Raw genomic sequence first — 26506 nt, 5'->3', positions numbered from 1 at the left:
TCACTCATAAGGTGACCTTGAACAATTATAATGCTAGAAGAAAGCGATTGACAGTAGTGAAAAACTGTCAGGTGGGGGATGATGGGACTGGCAGTTGAGGGAAACTGCCAGGGGAGGGAAGGACATACCTCATCAACAAGGGTACCTGCATGATCACTGATTGTATACCTAACCCTGAACTGTACCCCACATCTTTATAATAAATAAATAAATTTTAAAAATAAAAGTAGCCAGGTGTGGTGGCGTGCACCTGTAGTTCCAGCTATTTGGGAGGCTGAGGTAGAAGGATCACCTGAGCCCAGGGGTTTGAGACCGAGATAAGTCATGATCATGATACTGCAATCCAGCCTTGCTGGGTGCTGTTGCTCATGCCTGTAATCTCAGTACTTTGGGAGAGCCGGGCAGGAGGACTGCTTGAGCCCAGGAGTTTGAAACTAGCCTGGGTAACATAGCAAGACTACATCTGTACAAAGAAAATACACAAATTGACCAGGTGTGGTGATGCACACCTGTAGTCCCAGTTACTTAGGAGGCTGAGGCGGAAGGATTGCCTGAGCTCGAGAAGTTGAGGCTACAGTGGGCCGTGATCATGCCACTGCACTCCAGCCCAGGTGATAGAGGGAGACCCCAACTCAGGGGAAAAAAAAGTCAGTTATGGGAAGAATATACCCTCTTTGAAGTTAGGCTTGGTCTTATGACTCACTGTAGCCAATGAAATTTGAGAGAAAATGCCATGTGTGACCTCTGAGTGGAAGGGTTAAAAGTCAGTGTGTGTTTTGACATATGCTGTGTAACAGAGAATCCGGCCTTGTCTGCAGAAAGGGCCGGTCTTTGGCCTCAGCTTCTACGTCATGCCCAGTCAGAATGTCTTGGGTTTGGGTGGAAGCTAGCCATGCCCCATACTTTCAGGGCAGGGGTGAGCCACACCCCAAAGACTGGGCACGTGATTTAGAGTGGGGCCTTGGGGGCCTGTGGTACTAGTCAGCCTGGAAACCGAGTTCAACCATGGGGGCAGTCATTCAGTCAATCTGTCATGAAGCCCCAGTAAAGATTCTAGACATGGCAGCCCAGGCGAGCTGCCTTGGTTAGCAGTACATTGCGGCTGGCAAAGTAGTGTGTCCCGAGGACAGCTTAGCGTTACATATTTTGTTTGTTTTTGGAATCAAAGTCTCACTCTGTCACCCAGGCTGGAGTGCAGTGTCACAATCCCAGCTCGCTGCATCCTTGACCTCCCGGGCTCAGGCGATCCTCCCGCCTCAGCCCCTGAGTACGTGGGACTACAGGCACACACCACAATGTCTGGCTAATTTTTGTAGTTTTTGTGGAGACAAGTTCTCGCCATGTTGCCCAGGCTGGTCTCGAACTCCTGGCGTCGGTTGATTATCCCACCTTGGCCTCCCAGAGTGCTGGGATTATAGACGTGAGCCACGGTACCTGGTCATCTTTAGCTGGTTTTGATCTATATCTTTTCCTGTAATAAACTGGAACCGTGAGTATAATAGCTTTCAGTGAATTCTGAAAATCATTCTAGTGAATTATAGAAACTGAGGGTAGTTCTAGAAACCCTGAACCTGTGGTTGGTGTCAATTCCGGCGCTGTGGAAGTCTGAGGCAGGAGGACTGCTTTGAACCCAGGAGTTCGAGACTAGCCTGGGCAATGTAGTGAGATCTCATCTCTACAAAAAAAAAATAAAAAAATTGGCTGGGCGTGGTGAGGTGTGTTTGCAGTTCCAGCTGTTGGGGAGGCTGAGGTGTAGGGATCGCCTGAGTCCATGGTTAGCTGTGATTGTGCCACTGCACTCCAGCCATGGTAACAGAGTGAGACCCTGCCCCCCAAAAAAGAATTGAGGGCAATCTTGGAGGCTGTGTTTTTTTTTATAGTGCTGGGTACATGACTCCCACCCTTAACCTCTCACCCGACAGGACAACTGGAAATGTTCTAGATTGGAAGCTCCATCAGCCTGGGTCTTGGGATGAGGGCGGTAATATTGCTGAAGCAGAGCTCCAGACAACCTGTGTAGCATGAATAAGAAATAAATTTTCATTTATTTGAAAAAAAAAAAAAATCTATCAATACTGGTTCATCAATTGAAACAAAAGTACTATGCTGATGCAAGATGTTAATGAAAAGGGAAACTCTGCAGGGCAGGGAGATATTGGTGGGAACTCTGTACTTTCAGTTTTTCTGTAAAACTAAAGCTGCTCAACTAATAAAGATTCAAAACTTGTAAGTCTAAATCTACTATAACTTAGGAGAAGGACTGTATCTATTTCATTTCTCCATTTGTGTGATTTGTATGTAGTTCCAAATTTACTCAACTGTCCTTAAATTTCTCATATGTGGCTTCTCTCTCCTATATTTTTGGTTGTTATGCAAAACTTGCTTTTATTGAATATTGATATCAGCATATAAACTGCTACAAAAGAATGTAATCTTATATTATAAACACCCTCGTACCTGGTATTCTCTGCTCTATGATTGTTCAAGTTACTAAGCTAAGCCTTCTTCGCTTTGCTTTGTGATGCTGTCACTGGGATCCTGGAAACCAAATTTCTATTTTACCAGTTGGCCCCCTGTTAGGCTCTGCCAGAAGCTGGAAGCTGACTGCAAGAATGAATAAAGTAGGGACTTCCCCCTGCTGGCTTCCTGTTCCTGTAAGCATCACCCCAGCAACAGTCCTTCACCTCGGCAGCAGCAGTTCTTTTCCATGGCATCGGCTAAATTCAGTTTGCAGTTTGTCCAGCTCTAGCAGAACAAGCCTCATCACACATCTCAGAGGCACAGTCACAAGCACAAGCCAACTGGGTCCCCTCACCAGAGGGCTGGATCCCGGACCCACAAGGCTCTTCTTCAGAGTTCAGACAAGTCTTCTATATACAGATATCAACCACAAGAAATACCCAGTGAAGCAAAATAAAGCTCCTCTTTACCAGAACAAAGAAAAGATTCGCCTAGGGACAAGAACCCTGAATACGGCGGAACAAGAAAAAGAGCATGCTAAAGGGACACAAAGGCCATGAAGGCCCACAAGAAACCAAAACATACTGACTTAGCAAATACTTATTGAGGATCTACATGGCAGGTACAGGGCAAGGCAGGAGGGACAGATACTGGCCAGGCTCTGGAACAGCTTACAGTCTGGCATGGTAGAGGGCAAGGAATCTCTGAGGAAGAGACCTGAAGAACGAGAGAGCACTCAGCACCATTTAGATCTCTGCTAGCCCTCTCATCACAGAAGTTCAATGTGACTGCTGTGATAAAAGCAGCCGATCAGTGAACTTGGAATTACTTTTAAAATGACTGAAATGGTTGCTAAACAGTTACTAAATTATGTTGTAGAACCCTAAGGGCTACCTTTGTTAGGTATTTAATACCTTCTGACTAGATTATAAACTCCTTCAAGGAAAGGGCCATATAACTTTCTTTGTGTTCCTCATAATACATATCAAAACATTACGCAGAGAGCTCAATAAGTACAAGTAATTGTCAAATACAAGATTAGAAAGAAAGCTAAGGTCCATGAGGCCAACATCACGACTTAGTATTTTGCTTTGCTCCTAAAGTTCTTTTTGTAATCAAACCAATGTCAGGCGCAGGCAGACAAGCAAGGGGCTACTGGTTGGCTTGTTCCTCTCAGTGGGCTGTTGCCCTTCATACCCATGAGCACCTCCCACCTTGTCACGCAATGTCACCCAACAGATGCAATATTTTAACGTGTTCTTACAAAATCCTGCCTTTAAGCTATATGTTACTCTATACTTTCAAAATACTTCAAATTTGTAGCTGTAAATTTTCATAAATGTGGTTAAGTTTGTGGAGGCAGTTCTCCCCCAGCAAAGTCCACTTTTAGCTCCAATATTTAGAAGTCGATGCTAAGCTCAGACTTTCTCTTGAGGTCAACGACATACAACACAATGCAAGACAACATTTTTATCTTATACAGATATATTCAGAAATAGTGTTGTATAATGTATATAATAGGCTTTTGAACCAAAACAGAAAGTCGACACACTATATGGAGTAAAATGTATTGGGTTTTTTTTTTTTTCAGTTATCTTCCTCTCTTCAAGCAGACTATACTTGCATTTTTTTTCCTCCTCACTTTATCCCTGCTTCTGATTTGAAAGGCAAAAAAAAAAACTTTCAATATTAGGCAAAAGAAATGTAAAAATACAAGCACATGTTTTATTTCTGAAAAAAATTAAAAGATTTTCTAAATTGCAATAATATTAAGAAAACCTTTACTAAAGCCTGCTCTCATCCTAAAGATTTATCTATTTGATAACTGCTTATCTCATTAGTGTTCATCAGTATATCAAAATATATTGGTTAAACATGAAATAGTCTAGATTATATTTATGCCTGCTCTTATTGCTAAACTGAGGACTTAATATTGTTGGCTAGTCTCCAAAATACTAAGTACGAGTAATGAGAACAGCAGCATTTGATTTGCCTTGGTATATTAGGAGGGTCCAATAGACCAAATTTTAGTATTTGGGTTTATTTTGAAAGCAATTATAACCATTGCTAGAGATTGCTAGTTCACGACTTTTATTCTTTCTTACAGGTCTTCCAATCAAGAAAAAAAGGTCTAATTTTTATTTAATAGAATAAAATTCACTTTATCTTACAATTACCATCATGGGTCTACTGGACTCTTTTACAAACCTAAGACATCTTATAGGTTCTTAGTTATGCTGTGTCATCATCCTAGAGATTATTTTATCATTATTAATTATAACCAATTATACTAAAAAATAAAAGACTATCATAATAAATAGAATACTGATAGAATCTCACCTAGAAAGACGATATAATAGTGAAAAATAAATCATTATCCTTTCTTATTGCACTGCCCAAAATATCTCATCATCTTTTAGGAAGTTAAAAAAGACTGACAACATCATTTTACTAGTCTACCTTTAGGTTTCTGTGCAGAAAAAAGTTAACGGCAAAGTCCTGAGACTGCTAGCCTTTGAAAGGTCTGCTCACAAAGTTGGCCTTTGCTGGCTTCTGAGAACTTGGCTTGTAAAGTTTCCTACATGAATAGAATATTTTCCCTAAATGATAAGGGTGATTTTCTGTAGCAAGACTGTTTGTACAAGTAGGAGTTTATGCTGAATTCCTACTGCTATGGCCTGAATGTTTGTGTCCCTTCAAAAAGAAAATGTTGAAATACTAACCCACAAGGTGATGGCATTAAGACATGGGCCCTTAGTATTATGATTAGTGCCCTTAAGAAAGGGGCTTGAGAAAGACTTTTTTACCCCTTCTGACCAGGTGAGGCTACAGTGAAAAGATGGTCATCTACAAACCAGAAAGCAGGCCCTCACCAAGCACAAAATTGGTGAGTGCCTTAACTTCAGACTTCTCGGCCTCCAGAACTGTGAGAAATAAATTCCCACTGCTTTTAAGTCACCTCGTTTACAGTATTTTGTTATAGCAGCCTGGACAAATTAAGAAAACTACTTTCCTTCGGGAGTCTGGAATTTTGGTGTGATCTAGGCATAGAGTTCCTAAGTGAATGACCTCCAATAAAAACCTTGGGAGGTGGGTCTCTAATGGGTTTCCTCCACAGAAACCACACACAAATACTGCTGCATGTTCCATACTAGAGGAAGATGAGCTCTGCATGACTCCTCATGGGAGAGAGAGAGGGAGCCTAAGAAAGCCTGCACATGGCTTTCTCTCCAAACTCACCCGCTGTCTTTTTCCCTTATGATCCATCCTTACTGTATCTCTGCAATACACCTTAGCTGTAAGTACAACTACATGCTAAGTCCATGAGTCTTTTCAGTAAATCTCCCAACACAGAGTGAACACAGCTGAGAGAGAAATCAGAATATTTTCTGCCCACAGTGGCAATTAATAGAGAAAATTGTTTCACAATTCTAGATTAATCAGTGGATAAAAGCAAGGAGTCAGAGAGCATTCTGTGTCTCTAACAAAGATGGTGAAATTGGTCAGATAAGTAGAATCTGAAACTATGTAAGTCTTCAGATGACTGTATCATAAATGAATTTTCTCAAATTCCAGAACTGATGAATGAGCAATATATTTCTACAGACAAAAAGGAAATACAGCATTCTCACCTAGTTAGTCATCCATCTTGAAAGAATTCCAGATAACAATGTGCAACAAGAACCTGGGCCATTTTGCTCAAGGACATGTGATTATTTTCTTTCATCTTCTATAATATTTGTGCATCAAAATATACTTATTTTTAAAAGGCTTGCTATGTTTAAATTATTATTAAAATTTATAATAGCGGTATTTCACTCTCTTTATTCTCAGTTCTGTTAATTTTTCAAAAATGATGAAGACTTTTTTTATTTTTGGTCATAGCTACCGCAGCCTCAACCTGCTGGGCTCAGGTGATCCTTCCCTCTCAACCTTCCAAGCAGCTGGGACCATAGGTGTGCGCCATCACACTTGGTTAATTTTTTGATTTATTGTAGAGACGAGGTCTCACCATGTTGCCCAGGCTGGTCTCAAACTCCTGGGCTCAGACAATCCTCTCACCTCAGCTTCCCAAAGTGCTGGGATTACAGAAATGAGCCCCCATACCTGGTCTAAAAATTTATTTATTTATTTTTATTTTTATTTTTTATTTTTTTTTTTGAGTTGGACTCTCACTCTGTCACCCAGACTGGAGTGCAGTGGCCGCTCCCGGCCACCGCAGCCTCGACCTGCTGGGTTCCGGCGATCCTTCCGCCTCAGCCTTCCAAGTAGCCGAAATTACAGGCATGCGCTACCACGCCCGGCTGGTTTTTTGATTTATTGTAGAGATGAGGTCTCGCTGCCCAGGCGGGTCTCGAACCCACGGGCTCAGGCCATCCACTCACCTCAGCCTCCCAAAGGCGCGGGATGACAGGCTGAGCCACCGAGCCCGGCTTAAAAGTTTATTTTTTAATGGGTCTATTAGACCTCGATGACAAACTGTGATGGCTATTTTTTCCCCCTGGGATATTAAGGATTAAATAAACATGAATAGATTGAAATTTTATAGATTAATATAAAAATGACCGATCATTTATTAAACTGATGCATACTGAGTAACTGGGACGATTCAAATCCAATTCACAAGAACAGCCATCTCAGAACCAACCTACTCTAGGAAATTCATGCAAATATTGACTGAGAAGCCCTAAACTATTTGGGTCCCTTCCAAAGGTATCTCCCTACATGGGGAAAACCGGTAGGTACCAATCCAGAGGTGTGGTGTGAGGATCTGATGGAGTCTGAAGACACCAGCATCAAGACGGTTCATTCAGCTCTTGCTCTACTCCTCACTCACCAAGCAACCTGCTGCTGATAACCTAACCTCCTGTATGGATTTTCTAATGAAGTCATGCCCCCACCAACTAAAAAGAGTAGTGGGTTTAAGAGCAGTTAGAGCTCTCATTATGAATAAATCAATTGGCTTTCTGGTGGTAAAGTGGGATTTCCACTGTTTGGGTCTTTTCAGTTGTTTGATTGCATAGGTTTTCTAAACCTGAGTAGGTAGCTCCTCAAAGTTCCTGTACCTGCAAATTAAGAAGCCAAAAGAATGGGATAAATTATATAGCATGAGAAAAGTTTACACTCACTCTTTTCTGGGTAAGACCTTTCCTCATTAACTTTTGCCTACATTGACCACAAAATACCTCTGTATTTCATTTGGTATTCTGAATGCCTGTGTTTGTTCGTGAAGCACTAGGTTCTCAGAAGGACTTAACCTTTTATAGAAATACAGATCAAGCAAGAGGAGGGAGAATGTTCAGTTTGATAGTTACTGACTTCTAAGAAGATTAGCACAGTACATTGTTAGACATGAAAAAATATTTCTTTTAGATGATTAAATGTATTTATTTCTTTGAAAACGTCAGGGAAAGATGCTTCTAAATGTTATTCTATGCTAAAATTCAAGCGCACTCACCAGTTTACCCCATCTGCTTCTACCCAGGCAAATCGGTATTCATTGACCCGGAGCATCAGCTGCAGGCACCCAGCAACACACTGCACGTACTGAGAACTCTATGTGAGAAGAAGTGCACAATTTTAAAACTGGAAAGCATTTAAAGTCATGAGATCATACACACGTGTTTCTAATTAAAAGTCTGATATTTTGCTAGAGTTTGTTAGCATCAAAGCATCCAAAACTCTCTAACATGTTTTTAAAAGTTGATCTTCATGTTTGCTTTCATTTCCACCTCTTAGAAATGAGAATGATTTTATCTCCCAGATTAAATCTACACAATTCAAGACTACTTCACACACACAGTTAGGAAAACCAGAAACAAAATAATTATATCTTTCATACAGGTTGATAAATAAGAATATTGCCTTACAATGTTTCACATACCACTGAAGAGAGATATTATATAGAGAGAATGCTGTTCTACATAATTATAGAAATGCCAAACAATAATAAAATTAGCAAGAAGAATATATACTCTGAGACAGGCCTACACGTGAACAACCTTGTACAACTTACTTACTAAGGACAACACTGCCAAGCACCTGAAGGAGAATTTGTTAGTATGAAGGAAAACAATTCATTTAGCACATTGCTAAACTTAGGTAGGAATTCAATAAATAGAAACTTTATAAAAAATCTATATGGCATATAAAAAGTCTAATTAAATGCTTGAAAAAGATGCCTATGATTTTTAAAACTGTCAGTTCAATAGCACTGTCCTACAGAAACTGCGCTTAAATTCGAAACTTAAAATAAATAGAAATAACACCCTGAGGAAGTTGCAAGCCCCTTCCTTCATTTTGCCAAAGCTAGCAGAAACAACTGGCCTGGGCTCTTCCTTAAATATTTACAATGAGCCTTATATGTTTAAGAAATGGAGAGAGAGAAGAAAATTTCAGATACTAGCCTTCACAAAGAACATGATAATTTTAAATTTTAAAAAAAAAGGCTCATGCCTACAATCCCAGCATTTTGATGTGTGTGTGTGTGTGTGTGTGTGTGTGTGTGTGTGTGTGTGTGTGTGTGTGTGTCTGTGTTTCATCACTTCAGAGGTTCTTTATTAACAATAAAATGTTCATATATATATACATATACACCAACACTTTGGAAGGCCGAGTGAGAGGATTGCCTGAGCCCGCAGGTACAAGACCAGCCTAGGCAACTTGGAGAGACCACATCTCTACAATAAATCAAAAATTAGCTGGGTATGGTGGTGCATGCCTGCAGTTCCAGCTACTTGGAAGGCTGAGGCGTAAGAATCGCCTAGCCCAGCAGGTTGAGGCTGCAGTGGCCGGGAGCATGCTACTGCCCTCCAACCTGGGTCAGAGTGAGAATCCAACTCAAAAAAAAAGGAAAGAATCATAGGTGTTATGTAAATTCACAAAACCTAACACACATGATGCTACGAAACTTTGTTCTAATTTAAATATACTCAGAAGCAACCTTCATAAACATCTAACAAAAAAATTCCAAGTACTCAAATACAAAAACACAACAATAAGTACATTTGGTGGAACAGTCAAACAATATCAAGAAAAAGCGATCTTAGGTTCTACCTAGAAAGTAGTTAATTTAGTTCCGCAAAAACATAGTATATCCTGTAATATAATCTGCCTGAAAACTCAAAACATTAGCAAAAAATAATGACAAAGAAACAGTGCACGTTCATCTCTAAAACAATCTGCAATAATGGAAAAAAATATATTTTTCCAATTAAGTCAGCAGGTAGAAACTTTATCTGAAGAAGAGGAATCCCATCTTTCTTGTTTAGAGAGAGAACCTGAGCAAGGTTTCTAGACATCAATGAATAAAAAGACAACCAACAGCACTCTCTTCTCTTCCATTTATCAATTTCCCTTCGCCGCAAAACCCATTGGTTCAGTATAAGTCTTTCTTTTCTGTGGCCATTCACCACACTATGTTAAAACATACCACACACTGCAAGTATGGATTCTTTGTTGTCACTTATAGCTTCAGTACTGGTGCTATAAATAAGCATATAAAACGTGCTGGTCCTAGAGCTGATGGCACTCTCCTATTGTTCACTACCAGTGGTGCCGTACCATTCCAGAGATTACTTTCAAAGTATATAGAGAGTGACACAGCACTGGTAAATGAATTCCTGCCTTCAATTAAGGTAGAATACACCATTTCCTTGTCTTTCATTTAAATCATCGTAGGATTTTCCTGTATAAAATTATTCAATGATCTTTTGAAAAGAATTAATAATCCAACCAGTCACTACTTCTAATCCTACCATTCAATACTGCTGGAGAAAATCACACAACCATGCAAAGCCATAAGCATTCTGGTCTCTCTCTCTCTGCTAGTCCCCAGAGTTGCTCTCACATGTTCACCACTCTTCTCCTATCCTGCTCCCGTCTCTCAATCTCAGAAGGCAAGAGAAAAACAGAGACCACTCATTAGAGATTCACACAGCTACCAACACCTCACCCCCAAACTGACCTATGTTCCTAGCCATTCTTACCTGTCTCTCATCTAGGAGAGATGGCTGGCCTTCTTCCCATCCAAGAGGCATAGTTCTAGCAGGTTCTGCATCCCCCTCCTCCCACATAATGCTCCTATCAGACCTTTCTGCTACAAGTTCACTCTCTCATCTCTCACATTTTCCCAGGACAGCCTGAGCTATAGGAGACGCCTTGTACACGCTCAAAGGGCCCCAAGCTTCTCCCCTATGGGGAGTGCCACAAGTTTACTCAAATAGTCAACTGTGTAAGTACTTGCTTAACGCTGTCCTCCCTAGATAATGTGGTCCTCCGAAGGCAAGAATCATGCCCACTCTGTTCAGTATTATACTTTCAGCACTGTGCATTGTACTTAGGAGGCGTCCAATAAATATTTCTTGAATGAATGAATGAACAAAAGAAGGGCAAACCGATTCTATACCTTACACTAATTCCAAACAGTGCCCTAATAGATATGGCTTTGACCAAAATTTCCATATGATAATAATCAAAACTGCAGAAATATATAAAGCATGACACTATTACCCTGTTTCTTTCTGGAGCCAAGACTGAATCTGATTGGCTGTTAAAAGTATTTCCTAAAGCAATTATGGGCCTTACAAAATCACCTAATTTTTTAAAAATTTAAGTCATCTCAATTACAGAACAAACATAAATTGCCAATCAATTTTTAGCCTATCCCATGCCACCCTATTTTACTAGGAACTATTAATGGTATAAGAGCTCACTTAGCCAGATTAACAAGTTAGATTTAAATTGCTAAGTAATTCATTTCTCCCGTTACAAAGTACTATCTACATAAGGACTAACTTAGCAAAAATACGTTCACACAAAAAAATGTTTTCTGAGCTCATTGTACAGTTTCCTAAACACAATTTCTTTTTGTCTTAATGTCATTCAAGCATAGTTCCTCTTTGTTGTAAATTTTTTTCTTCTGTAATCAAAATAGATTTTTTGACCCTGACAACTACCAAAAGATTTTCAAAAAAGAAAAAAAACTATTTTTACAAAGACAATGTATTAACATATACATCTTTTTCAAAGTGCTTTCAATTAAAAATCAAAGGAAACAAAAATGTTCCTCTTTCTAATACCAACAGCTCATCCTGATACTAATTTTTTCAGAAGAGGAACCCAAGGCTTTAAAAGGTGAGATAATTTGTTGAAATTAAAATAGTGAGTTAATGCCCAATCAACACTAGAAGTCAACTCTATTTGTGCTTGAGCTAGCATTCTCTGTACATATCCTAGGCTGAAAATCTGCCACAACGGGCACTTTCTATGCAGCAAATCTCAATGGTAGAAAAAAAGCTATTTTTTACTTATCAACACATTTAAGGCAATATTATTTAGATAAATTCTCCAATGTTGCTGAAAATGCAAACGCTTACTATGGGGGGGTATGGAATAATCACATCATAGGGAAAACAGCAACTGACAGAATTAACCTTCTTGGTGAATATAGTTGCACAGATCCATATTCTGCAGAATTACAAAATAATTCAAGAATTGAGTAACTGCAAAATAAGTAGGCAATAAAAGATAAACATTAAAACGTCAATGCTATCATACCAAAGTAAACCTAATGTTATGAAAATGTTTACAGACAAATGTCCAATATTCATCTTCAGAATGCTAGGACTTAAGTGCAAACCAAATGAAGAAGAGTAAAGATAGTATTCACCTCAATTTTGAAATTGTCAGTACTTGAGAAAACAAGTCCACACTGGAGTAAAGGCATCTGTTCCACAGACACATAGTGAAAATGCACAGTACATGGGTATCGGTGAAGGACAAAGATGAACTTCCCAAATACATAACTGACTACAATAAGTTCCAGAAACCAGTTTTACATGACATGGAAAAATGCTGATAAAAGTTCCAAAAGAGCCAGGCTCAGTGGCTCAGCCTATAATCCCGTGCCTTGGGAGGCTGAGGTGAGTGAATTGCCTGAGCCCATGGGTTTGAGACCCACCTGGACAACTTGGCAAGACCTCATCTCTACAATAAATCAAAAAATCAGCCGGGCGTGGTAGCGCACACCTGTAGTTCCAGCTCCTTGGAAGGCTGAGGCCAAAGGATCGCCGGAGCCCAGCAGGTCGAGGCTGCAGTGGCCGGGAGCGGCCACTGCACTCCAGTCTGGGTGACAGAGTGAGACTCCAATTCAATTTTAAAAAAAAAAAAAGTTCCAAAAGTATTTAATGTTTCAGGATTATATAATGACTCTTTTAGAACTAGAAAGTGAGTGTGTGCACATGAATGCATGTGTGATTTTTGTTTCTATCACAGATATTCACTTAGAAAAGTAACACAGGACAATATTAGGCATCAATAGAAAATTGGAAAAATGTAATTCTCATACTTTGTTTAGGGGTACACAAATTGATTCAGAAAACGGATTGACAGTATTTACTTTATCTAAATTTATATATACCCCATTGCCTAGCAATTCCATTCTCAAATTAGGTGATCCAGATATAAGGGTACACAATCTGCCAAAAGAATGTCTTAAGCAAGATTATTCGCAATATCCAAAAACCAGAAGCAACCCAAATATCCATCAATAAGAGAATGGACAATATTCATATGATAAAATAGTACATTGCAATGAAAAAGAATTACACTGCTAAATGCAACGTAAATTTCATAGGCACAGTATTGAGTAAGAGAATCCAAACACATAGGCCTTTATCATATATAATTCCATTTATATAGAGTTCAAGATTAGACAACACTCATCTATGGTAATAGATATCATCATAATAATAACAACATTTGTGGGAGTTGAAGTAAAGGCAGCAGGAGGAACCATGAGGTACAAATTCATCTCACTGAATATTTAATATCTGTGCATTTTCCTTTATAAGTTATGACAGAATTTTAAGAAAGAAAAGACAAAAGAAAGGCAGGGAGGAGTTTGGCCACATTATATTCAGCAAATCACTTAATCTCTTCAAAACTGCATTTTCATCAGCAAAGGGAAATAACACCAGTTGTACCAAACAAGAGAGAGGGGAGGGGAGGAGAGAGGAAGGGAGGGGACAAGGAGGCTGAGGGGGAGAAAACTTGCTATGAAATTGTAATCAGTTTCTACGAAACACTAAAGAACTGTAAGGTGTTATTATTGTTAGGTCAGAATCCCAGAGGGGTCTCTAGGATGTTAGGATAGAATATGGCAGGAGAGGTGTCTACAAATGGATGTCCTGCAAAAGATGCAAAGAATTGCACAGAAGTTAGACTGGAAAATATAGTTTATCTAGAAAGTAAATGAGAGAGAGAGAGAGAGAGAGAGAGAGAGAGAGAGGACTCACCTCCCCAAGGTGGAGAGGGGGCCAAAGCTAGGAAAACAATGGCAGCCATAGCTCAAAGAGCCACGTGGCCAGACCAGAGCTTAGCAAAGCAATGGCAAATGGCTGCCTGAGGTTGAATGCTTTTCAACTTTCCCTTTGATGGGGGTAGACAGTTAAGGTAAATGAGCAGTGGTCTTTTTCATGTCATCACAAAGCGAACAGGTAAGTACAGGTGATGGACAGGAGGCAAAGGGGGGGGCTAGTCCCATGATTATTGCCATGTTGATGGGGTCTGCCTGTCACAAAAACCTTATTAAGTTAACTTGTTTCTTATGCAAACACTTGGAACAGAAAAGCTAATCAGGACAAAACAAGCTGGGAGGGGCTGTACAACAATTATCAATAGCTACTGCTGAGAAACTACCAGTCCTGTCCTTGATCAGAGGCAATGTAAACAGAATATGACAGAACCTAGGCAGTATCAAAACGGCTGCTCTCGGGGTATATCAGCTCCATCTTGGTCCTTTCAACTATCATTACAAACATTCAAGAACTAATATATATAGATAGATAGATAGATAGATAGATATAGATATAGATATCTCCCAAGAATTCTCTTGAAGTTGGTTTAAGAGATTCTCTAATCAATATTTATGAAATATCTTAATTAAATTAAGATACAGTCTTACAATGAAAAAGTAACTTCATTATTAGTTTACAAATTCATCAATTTTCAAGTATTACTTTCAATTGTATGTGCTTAATCATGTAATTAAATTACACGACCACTGAGAATCTACATTATAGGGAAGTTATCATTGGCATAACCAAGAAAACATGATTTAATTTATGAATTAATGCTTTGTATGCAACTTCCAAGAACACAGCTAATAAATACATACTTTGAGAATGCCCTGCAAAAGAAAGTCCTTGTTCTTTCTTTTACAAATACTTTGCCATTTAATTTTCTTTTGCATTGACAGAATATACCTCCAGGTAAATATTCCAAAAATATCAGCAGAAAAACAAAAGTCTTTCCTCCTTTTCTTAATATTCATTCTCATATATTTTAAAGATTCCCAGTGTTTAAAGAGTATTAACTTAGCGAAAAGAAAAGGACAATGAAAAACCAGCAAGAATTGCTTTAGACAAATAACAGTACTCTTGAAACTTATACAAAAAAAAATGTGCAGATGCGCCTGCATTTAAGATGGGGCTATTTCCCAGTAAACTGAAATTCTCTTAAGTCGTAAATACATTTAATACACCTAATTACCAAGCATCATAGCTCAACATAGCCTACCTTGAAAGTGTTCAGAAAATTTACAGCCTACAGTTGGGCAAAATCTTCTAACACACAGACTATTTTATAATAAAGTGTTGAATATCTATGTAATTTATTGAATACTGAAGTAAAAGGGAAAAACAGAATGGTTGTATGGATGCTCAAAGTACTGTTACTACTGAATCCACAGTGCTTTTGCACCATTGTAAAGTCAAATAATTAGAAGTTAAACCAGTGTAAGTCAGGGACCATCTGTAATTGACTGTGGGCTAGGCCCACACAGACTTCACAACTCACCAGCTAGAGCAGAATTAAAGAACAAGCCTAGCCGGGCTCAGTGACTCAGCCTGTAATCCTGCACCTTTGGGAGGCTGAGTTGAGTGGTTTGCCTGAGCCCGTGGGTTTGAGACCCACCTGGGCAACTTGGCAAGACCTCATCTCTACAATAAATCAAAAAATTAGCCGGGCGTGGTAGCGCGCGCCTGTAGTTCCAGCTACTCGGAAGGCTGAGGCAGAAGGATCACCGGAGCCCAGCGGTCGAGGCTGCGGCGGCCGGGAGTGGCCACTGCACTCCAGTCTGGGTGACAGAGTGAGACTCCAAATCAAAAAAAAAAAAAAGAACAAGCCTGAATTACTGACACAGCTCACTGATTTCTGATACTTGGGCAGCACTTTTGATGGGCTTACCAACAAAGTAGTAAATAACTAAATCAAGGAACTCCTCCACCTCTTCTGGAAGACTGACAAGCATCATATCAGCACAGCATTAAATTAAAAAGAAAGCCAAGGCGGTAAAACTAAGCCTCTCATTAATAAGGATATTAAAACTGCCACAGAAAACAATTTAAGGAACTTGGCCAAAAGCCAAAAACACTACTTTTTTCCCCCCTCCCATTCTGCTATTATTGCATGTTAAAAACATTATACTAAGTGAAAGAAGCCAGTCACAGAAGACCATGTATACGCTTTCATTTAAATGAAATGTCCAGAAGAAGCAAATCCAGAGACAGCAATTGGATTAGTGATTGCCAAGGGTTGGGAGGAGAGAGCAGGAATGGGGAAGACTGTTAATGCACACAGGTTTTTGTTTTGGCTTTTTTGAGATGTTGAAACTTGACGAAGTTAGAGTGTGGTAATAGTTTCACAAGTCTATAAATATATCGAAAGCAACTAAACTGCAAATGGATACATTTTATGGCATGTGAAATGTTTTTCAATAAAGCTACAGAAAAAAGAAATAAAATTGAAAATTACTTCCTCACATAAGCCACATTCCAAGTGTTCCAGCCACATGTGGCGAGAGGCTGCCATAATGGACAACGTGGCTATATGGAAGGTTTCCATCATCACAGGGCGTTCTACTGGACAGAACTGCTCCAGTACACTGATGAGAAACTGGCAACTGAATCAAGTCACTTATGACTAGTGAAACAATGGCCGCTTAGCAATAACTAATGATAGACTGAGCTTGCAATGAAAATAACCAGAGAACAGGACACATATGGAGCCTAAGAATTCTCTCGTTCTCCTGTAAATGTGTACCATACAAATGAAGTTGGGCAAAGGGAAACAGAGAAAGAAAGAAACAAACAAATCTCCAGATTCATTCTAAATCTTCCAATGATTATGAAGGATCATGGTACTATTTTATCAGGGCATCAGCACAATACATGTCTGAGTCGGTGCTGCTTCCTCGGAAGAGAAGATTCGTGATTCACATTTAAGAATGGGGTGGAGCGGGGAGGGAAGGGTAAAAAAAAGAATGCATGAAGGGCCAGGTGTGGTGGCTCGAGTTTGTAATCTCAACACTTTGGGAGGCCGAGGTGAAAGGATTGCCTGAGTCCAGGGGTTCAAGACCATCCTGGGCAACTTGGTGAGACCTCGTCTCTTCAATATATCAAAAAATTAGTCAGACATGTTGGCACATGCCCATAGTTCCAGCTACTTGGAAGGCTGAGGCGGAAGGACGACCTGAGTCCAGCAGGTTGAGCCTACAGTGGCCATGAGTGTACCACTGAACTCCAGTGGACAACAAGATTGAGACTTCAACTCAAAAAAAAAAAAAAAAAGAAAGAAAGAAAGAATGAGTGGAGAATCAGGCAGTTTAAGGTAAATACATATACTTTGATGCTTACTATTTTCACAATTAGGAGAGGAGAACATAAAGCACTTTAAGGAAATTTCACTTACGTAATGTCATTTAAATAAGCATGTTTATAATGATCCACTTACAACTTAAGATGAGGCTTCTATGACCATTTTAAAAGGTGACTACTGAATCATGTTTATTTCTCATCTTGCAGTATAAAACTTTTTTGTTTTATACTGACATCAAGTGGCAATAATATGTAATGCAGTTTACCAAACTACTTTACTCCACTCTGAAAACCTCAAAGGATTTTAAAATGGTACTGACATATTAAGAAGTCTGAGTGAGCAATACGACTTAAGGAATGCCTGAAGGCCCAATTCTAGTTCAGCTGCCTCAGAAGTAATTCTCCAACTATGCAAATCATTCATTTGGAGTCTTGACTACTCAGCTGTGTGACCTTGCACAAGTCGGCGTGCTTTCCGCTGGGCCTCGCCGCTCGTCCGTAAAATGTGGCTGATGGTGTGACCTTCCTCAAAGAAGGAGTGTAAATATTCAAAAATATGTAAATGTAAAATAAGTAAGACAGTGCCACACATATAGTAAGTGCTCAATAAATAGGAGCTGCTAGATTAAGATCTTCCTATTAAGACACAAGTATCACCTTACTCTCAACTCATAGAGGTCTGCTTTTCAAGGGGACAGCTACCTAAAAAGAGCCTTCAGGAATAGTCCAAGAATATGCCAGGCTTGAGGGACACCAAAGGGAAGAAGAGAGGAAATCCAAGGCCATCTTTTCCTTACTCACAATAACCCCTAAAGCAAATTCCATTTGGGATATATGTATATGAACCTACCAGCAGATAAACCACTTACACTAACACTCTGCCGATTCAATTAATCAGTTTGGTTTTTCCCATACACTGGACAGAAGATAGCAAAATAAGAATATCATGTCAAGCAAAATAAGAATATCAAGCTTCATCTCCTTACTTAATGTTTAATAACTTATAAATACTTTAATAATCACTTAAGTTTGTAAGATAAATGATTCTGAAAATACATTTTAAAAAAAATATACCAGTAATACTAAAATATGCAGGTTAAACAATCCTTCAAAATTTCAAACAGGCAGAAAGCCAAGCTATACAACATAGCCTCAATCTAAATATCTGCTTCTGACTGATGACTAGACTTCCTACCCACCATTTATTTCCTTGCCCCACCCTGGTCCCAAGATTGCTCATCTAGTTCCTCACCTTGTTCTGATTCCACTTCAGAAGGCTAATGGTCATTTCTGGCCTAACACACTATTAATCAAAACTTCCAACCCATGCTCCAAGAGAAGCCCAGCTTGTAGCTTTGAAAATGGATTCTGCTGTTATCTATTGTCTTATAACATACAAATAAGTATGTTCCATTCAGATTATGAAAGTACCAGTAACCAACATGGATACTAAATGGCTCCTACAGAGTTTCATTTAGGTCTATTACAGGCAGGTTGCAAACACTATCTAAACATAAAACCTCAAATTATAAGAATCTTAAAAAGCGCAGAAGACACCCTTATGGAAATTGGAACTGGGAACCAAATCCTATTCAGAACCCTAAAGGCCAATACCTTAAGAAATCAGATAGACAAGTGGGACCTCATCAAATTAACGAGCTTCTGCAAAGCAAAAGAAACCATCAAGAGAGCAAGGAGACAGTCCACAGAATGGGAAAAAAATATTTGCCAACTGTATATCTGACAAAAGCCTAATATCAACTCAACCGTGCTGAAAGGAAAAAAAACAAACAGCCCTTTAAAAAGTGGGCAAAAGACATGAATAGACACTTCTCAAACGAAGATATACAGGCAGCCAACAGACACATGAAAAAGTGCTCAGCCTCACTCAGCATCAGAGAAATGCAAATCAAAACCACCTTGAGATACCACCTAACCCCAGTAGGAATGGCCATCGGTAATAAAACAAAAAACAACAGATGCTGGCAAGGATGTGAAGAAAAAGGAATGCTTCTACACTGCTGGTGGGAATGCAAGCTTGTGCAACCTCTTTGGAAGACAGTGTGGCGACTTCTGAAAGAACTAGAAATTGACCTTCCGTGTGACCCAGCAATTCCCCTATTGGGAATATGCCCGGAGGAACTCAAATTATTTTACAAAAAAAGACACCTGCACACATATGTTTGTTGCAGAACCAACCATGCTGCCCATCAAAGCTGGACTGGATAAAAAAAAAGTGGGACATATACACAATGGAATATTATTTAGCCATAAAGAAGGACAAACATGAACTTCGCAGCAACTTGGATGGATTTAGAATCAATCATACTTAGTGATTTATCACAGAAACAAAGAACTGAGTTCCATATGTTTTCACTCATAAGGTGACCTTGAACAATTATAAGGCTAAAAGAAAGCAATTGGCAGTAGTGGAAAACTGTCAGGGGAGGGGGGGTGGGACTGGCAGTTGAAGGAAACTGCTAGGGGAGGGAGAGGCATACCTCATCAACAAGGGTACCTGCATGATCAATGTTTGTATACCTAACCCTGAATTGTACCCCACATCCTTAAATAAATAAATTTTAAAAAAAGAAAATGGATTCTACTGCTATCTATTGTCTTAGAACATACAAATAAGTATATGTTCCATTCAGATTATGAAAGTGCCAGTAACCAATATGGATACTAAATGGCTCCTACAGAGTTTCATTTAGGTCTATTACAGGCAGGTTGCAGACACTACCCTCCAAAGATTCCTCCTAGTTTTCTAGAGATATTTCCAACAAAAGAAGCTAGAAGCAGTCATGTTCCTCCTTTTTCCCTACTGTTCTCCCAGCTGGCTCCACTTATGCCCATTCTTACTTGGCCAAACTTACTGCCAGCTCTAGAACCATTTCTAAAGCATAGCAAAGTAAAATCATTCCCAAATGGGAAAGAGAGCTTTAGATAAAAACTAGGATGCCATGATTAGTTTTAACCATTAACCTTTTCACGCTACAAAATGTGGAAAAAGATGGGCCAAAAATGTGAAAAGGTGTGGGGAGGTGGCTACCACACAGCCACATATAAGCCTTGAGCTGCATCACGCAGCAGTACGTTTTAGTGTCATTAGGTGACTGAATTTCTCTCAGTCACTGTTTAGTGCAATGTTCACCTGTCGATTAGAAAATTTATCAGACAACTGAAGTTTGAAGAGAAAAATTTTATGGTTACTTGTTCCATTTGTGCATCTGAATTCAGATTCCCGCTTTGATTCTCAAGTCCAGAATAAAGTGGCCTGAAACAAAGAGCAACAGGAAAGAAGTCTCCTGTCCACCACAAAAAAAGTGATCACCACTGACCTAAGTATTAATACAATTGACCTAGCAGGAGGTAATGCTAGGTAATTGAGGAACTAATAAACATCTTCAAAATTTTAAGAGTCTATGACTCAAAATAATTTATTTTCAGTGTTAGGAGGCCAGTGAATTAAGAAGGAATATACTTACATCACTTGAAGACACTGTTCCTGTTTCAACAGCAACACCGCTACCACGCAGTTTCTATTATGAAATAAATAACTTATTACTTAGTTTTGTTTTTAATTATATCCTGATGTATCAACTTACAAAAGGGAACCAAGCAAACTTTTCTCCCTAATTCCATGTTAATAATTTTTTTCTCTACAAGTTTTTTCCTAATCCTATTTAATAAAAAGCATAGGAATGATATAAAATATCCTAAATATCATTATACTCTTCCATATGATGTCTTAATCAATAAGTTACTAAAGATAGAACGATAATAAACTGAATACTAAGCTCCCCTAAATTATAGGTGAAGCTAGTGCAAATTTCCAAGTCTCAGGATTTACTTGCTGAACTGGCTTTTTTTTTGTTTTTTTTTTGAGTTGAAGTCTCACTCTGTTGCCCAGACTGGAGTGCAGTGGCCGCTCCCGGCCACCTCAGCCTCGCCTGCTGGGCTTTGGCGATCCTTCCACCTCAGCCTTCTGAGTAGCCAGAATTACAGGCATGCGCTACCACGCCCGGCTGATTTTTTGATTTATTGTAGAGATGAGGTCTCGCTTGCCCAGGTGGGTCTCGAACCCGCGGGCTCAGGCAATCCACTCACCTCAGCCTCCCAAAGGCGCGGGATTACAGGCTGAGCCACCGAGCCCGGCTTGAACTGTTTTTTCAGTAAGATAACTGTCTTAAACTGAACTATCCACTACCATCTACTAAGTACAGGCATGAGTGCCCATAACCCAAATACAATGCTCTAAAGTGCCAAAAAAAAAAGTTTTCAAATGCCACTATAAGGTGAAAGAATGAAGCATCCAAACTTGCAACTAACTAGCTTAGACTTTTGAAAGTTTATTTCTATTAGAATCATGAAATTGCGGTCCTTTTCATGAAAGAAAACAGTTATGATAGAGAAAAAGGGACTTCCCAGGTATAGCACTATCATATGTCATTTGAGCAAAGTAGCAAGTAAAATCACAAATAATTCTGTTAGTTTCTTAAGTAAGGAGTCCGTAATTTAATCCTGATATAAGGCACGGAAGAAGTGACTGCGCACAGCAAGAGAGACAGTGCAATCAGAGCCAAGCAGAAAGCAGTAACCAGAGTATAAGAAGCAAAGCCAGACTGTGCCTGGGTACTTTGAAGAGGAAGGACTTGCAGTAGAAGAACTTGCAAAGCACAAACACCAAATCACATCCTAAAGCCAAAGACACTGTGTTAAAAAGAGTGCACTAGAAAGATTCAGAAAATATCTTGAAGGTATTTATCTAATAACAAAAAGCTCAGTTCTAATGAAAACTATTATAGACACTGAAATATGCACTTCTAACCCATAGATAAGTGTGGAAAATAAGAACATCGAGTGAAAAAAAAAAAGAAAACAAGAAAGAAATATTTGCTTCTACTAGTGATGAAAGAAATATTTTCCCCCAGTTGCTGGACATGGTTACAACCATAGTCAGTCATTCCAGAAGCAAAATATCACCTGTAAGGCACAATATAAATATTATTCCTATCAGGAAAATTCTAAGGCAAAACTGCCCAAAAAGCTAGTAGCAAGCTACAGCATATATTTTTCCCTTCCAATTTTCATTTTATGAATTCAGCCACAGCAGAGTCTTATTACCACTATACCTGAAAGCTAACATTAAAGCAGAATGAGGTATATTTAAAGAGTGAGATCACTTCAAAGCAGGAAAAAAGGGGATAGTTGTATACCATTTAACTAAGCATTCTGACCCCAAATGATATGCTACATTTAGAAATTTAAAATGTCATTTTCACACACCTGTTTTTTTCATGATTTAAATATCTTGTTTTGATACCTCACAAACTCAGTAAAATCTGCAAATTGGTGACTTATAAAAAATACTTCTTAAAATTAAGCAAAAAAAAGCAGTTAAAATTGATGTTATTAACATAAAAAAAATTTCATCTTGTTCAAAACACTCTAAAATCTCTCCACCTAAATACAAATGGTAATTAAGCTCTCCCCAAAAAAGGTAGGCAGTGATGAGACAAAAGTACATCTAAGCAAAATATCACAGCGTCTCTCTTATGACTCAAATTAAAATCCATTAAAATAAAAGTCATCTAAATTAATTGTAATCTAAATTACAACTTCCAAAAACTTTATTCCAAACAGACATTTATTTGCAGTCTAACGACTTTCCGATCTTTTTTCTCCTGCTCCCACCTCTCCACGTCACTCACTCTCAACTAAAGTCTCATTTTCTTCTGCCTTTTCTTCCCCAGAAGCCTGCTCTCCCATCCCCCTTTACTTCACTCTTGTTCCAAGTGCCAAGTCCACCACACCTCCCCCTTACCACCTAACACTTTGTCATTGTAAGCCTAAAACAAACAGAGCCATCATTCGTGCACCATCCTTTGTCCTGTACTGAGGAAACAAAGACAAAAACAGAAAAACTTGTCATTTTCCCAGCCATGACACAAAAGCTATCATTTTCTTTCATGGAGAGAGCGAGCTAGAGAGGCCTAGAAGCAACAAAGATGTGCAGTGAGCAAGCTTCAGGTCCATCTGTCCAATCCCACTACGAAACCGTGAAATCATGAGAATGCGCCACCATGTGAGACAGAGTCCTCTCATAGCTGGACCAGGCAGCTCCAGACTCACCAAGGATGCCTGGAATCCTGGCAGGGACTCAGGCAGACAAGGACAAGCAGACTGATGATTGATAATGCGCTGCTTGCTGTTTGACATGCCCCAGCGGCACCCAGACCCAGTTTTTTTCTAGGTGTAACTGGTTATATGGGTTGGCCTGATTATGTAACCGAAAGGACAACAGAAGACCTCACTAGAAACTTTCAGAGAGCTCTCCCCAAACCAAGATTTCGCACATAAATCCTCGTGCTCACAATCTCATGGGCACACACAGGAGCTGCACCTGAAGTCTCTCACCCGCACCTCTTCTCCCCTTTTCCTTTACTCGAAGACTCATATGAGCACGCTCTTCAGAGCTGTTCGGGTCCTTTCAGTTCTCCAACCTGAGTGATCTCGGCAGCCAGCTAGAAGGAAGATGCACCCTGACCCCTGAAAAGCATGAGTGGGAAACCCCAAGAGGCAGAAGAGACAGAAAGGTTTGAATTGAAGCCAGTCAAAGAAAGGAAAAGTTAAGCACACTGCCAAATCTAAGAGTAGTATGGCTTACTTATTAAGATCAAATGGCATTATTTCAGTAAAACTTTTTGTAATTTAACACATTTACTGCAAATCGCTTAAGAGAATACAGATGTTATATTCCTTTCAAAGATACTAGAATAAATTTTTTTCACCTGTGAACTCAGCTGAGTTTTTATCCAGTTGAAATAGTAATTTAAGTCACTGCCTTCCATCAATTCTTTGCCCCAAGCTGCTAACTTGGCAATGATTCTTGCTGCCTGAAAACAAATAAATACATTTGAATACCATATTGATTCTAAAAATCACATCATATATCTTTTAAAAGAAGGACTCATAGCCATTTTGCTGCATGATTTCTGTAATACTCAAGTCCTCTAAATAGCTTATATTTCACTTTTTAAAACATATTTTTTCAAAATGTTTTAAATGTATTTTTAAATATTTTCATTAAAGTGAACCAAAATTAGCTGTTTTAAGAATTTCTTGACATTCCCTGCATTATTTTGACTTTCAGAAATAAGAATGGAATATGACCAGCAAAAAACATAAAAATCTTTCTTAGAAGCAGACTCATCAAATCACTTGCCAGGGTTCTAAGCCAACTGACAGTCACTCTCCCACTCATTCCAAGCTCCCTATCAATTCTAAAACTGAAAAATCCATATTTGGTATAATATGTACCATAGGTAATAGTCATCTCCTCTAACATAGACAAATACCTTTTACTCCTCATTCAAAGATTTCTCAATTGTCTTCAAACTATAAAACTAATCATTACTTTTTATTAAATAGGCAATATAAAACACTACTTTTCATAAACAACATTTTTTCATTACTTTCTGGAAGCAGATCACTGTCTTAAAACTCCAATTATTCAGCAATAATTAATCACAGTAGAAAATAAAAAAACCTAGGATTACTCACCCCAAAATAATTTCCTGTATTGGTAGACTGACTTTTGTTCTTACATTTGAATACAGGTAAACCAGACTGCCAGAGGTGCACTTCCAAGGTCAGAACAGCAGACGTTTGAGCATCCTGGTTTATTTGGAAGTCTATAACACAGGCGCTAACAGGGGCACCTTCACTCACTCACTAAGTTGTGACATACTGATGTTTTCACATGCCCAGCTGAGTTCATAGATACATTGCCTAGTTTCAACTGATCTTACTTCCACAAGCAACTGACTTAAAAGGAGTCCTGTTAGAATTGAAAATATTACCAGCAGTGCATGCACAAGCAAAAAGGAAAAGACAAAGGAACACAACACCTGACATTTCTCCTCCTAGCATAAGCTCTTTCTTAGCCCATGGTTAAGCCAACAACAGTCTGACCCTTGAAACTTGAAAGACTGACGAAAAGTAACTGAAATTATCATGAAGTGCATATTTGTTCTTTAATCTATGTATCAGTTTTATGATAACACCAGAACACATTTAAACCAAACAGTGAAAACAAGCCCCTACAATTTTTAAGAAAATATATCACTGACTTTTTTTAAAGTATTCTTTAAAATACAGTATATTTTACAAGTCCTCCTTAATTTCTCTTTTGCACGTTTTATAATGCACACAATATATGAATATACTAAAATATAAATGACTATATATACTTAAGTCAATTGGCTTAGAACCCTGGCAAGTGATTTGATGAGTTGTCTGCCTCTCAGTGAGTGAAGGTGCCCCTGTTACCGACTGTTATACACTTCCAAATACACCAGGACGCTCAAACGTCTGCTGTTCTGTCCTTGAAAGTGCGTCTCTGGAGTCTGGTTTACTTGTATTCAAATGTAAGAACAAAAAGCAATCTACCAGTACAGGAAATTATTTTGGGGTGACTAATCCTTGTTTTTTTTTTTTTTTATTTTCTACTGGGATTAATTATTGCTGAATAATGAGTTTTAAGACAGTGATTTTTGTGGGTTTTGATGTTTTTTTCTGTGGAGGGGGAGAAAAGGAGAAAGGGTGGGGAGAGGGAAAATACTCATGCTCAGAAATGTTTCACTGACAGTGGTCCTTGACTAGAAAATTTTAAAAACACCTACTGAAATTAGCAGCCTCTGGAGTTCCCGCCTGACCCCTGAGCACCTGCCATCCCCTCCAGCCCCTGCAGCCCATTCCCTGCTGGGCGTAGGGAAGGCTTGTTTATAAGAAAGGTTTATTCTCTCAACCCTGCTTGCAGACCTTCTCTAGACACCAGGAAGGACCCTTCAGTGTCAGGACCTCCAAACACAGCCCTTCAGGCTAAGTTTAAAACAGAAGTGTGTTTAAGATAGTAAAAAGCAAGTCAGTGGTTACTAACTAAAATGAAAATGAAATAGTAGCTGCTTCAAAGCAAAACATAATTGCTATACTTTAAAATGTGGTTAATCCTGCTATCAACAAGCTAGAGCTGTTTGCATGTGTGAACTCTCCACAGGCTTTGATGCAAATGCACTCACCATTTGATGCAAATGCATCTACAAGACTAGCTGCATCAGAGCAACGTACCTCCCTCCAACTCCCAGTGTCCCCCCTGTACAGAAAACTAATGCCACAATAGTTACTCCTAAGGGAACAAGCAGGTTACTAAGTCATAAAAGGCCCAGGTTTCTCATCTAAATCAGAATGTCATCACAATTTTATCTGTCAATTTACTACTAATAATAAAATAATTTCCTAAAGTAAATTCCTTCCTTATATACTGTATTTATAAAACATAACGTGATTTATTCAAAATTTACCATGTGAACAGTAAAGGGATCCTG

General features: G+C 39.0%; 1 protein-coding gene across 1 annotated transcript in view; it reads right to left on the bottom strand.

The window, feature by feature from the left end:
* Window positions 1-26506, bottom strand: part of ATP6V1H (ATPase H+ transporting V1 subunit H) — a 106299-nt gene that overhangs the window by 63660 nt on the left and 16133 nt on the right. The window contains exons 4-7 of the mRNA XM_021708774.1: window positions 26483-26506; window positions 23912-24016; window positions 20606-20659; window positions 7919-8016 (exon numbers count right to left, since the gene is read on the bottom strand). Coding sequence (XP_021564449.1) covers window positions 7919-8016; window positions 20606-20659; window positions 23912-24016; window positions 26483-26506 — 281 coding nt within the window. The remainder of the gene's footprint in view (window positions 1-7918; window positions 8017-20605; window positions 20660-23911; window positions 24017-26482) is intronic.

Source organism: Carlito syrichta, unplaced genomic scaffold (assembly GCF_000164805.1).
Source record: "Carlito syrichta isolate Samal-C Ts95f unplaced genomic scaffold, Tarsius_syrichta-2.0.1 Scaffold147202, whole genome shotgun sequence".
NCBI lineage: Eukaryota > Metazoa > Chordata > Mammalia > Primates > Tarsiidae > Carlito > Carlito syrichta.
This window is presented reverse-complemented; position numbering and strand designations above follow the sequence as displayed.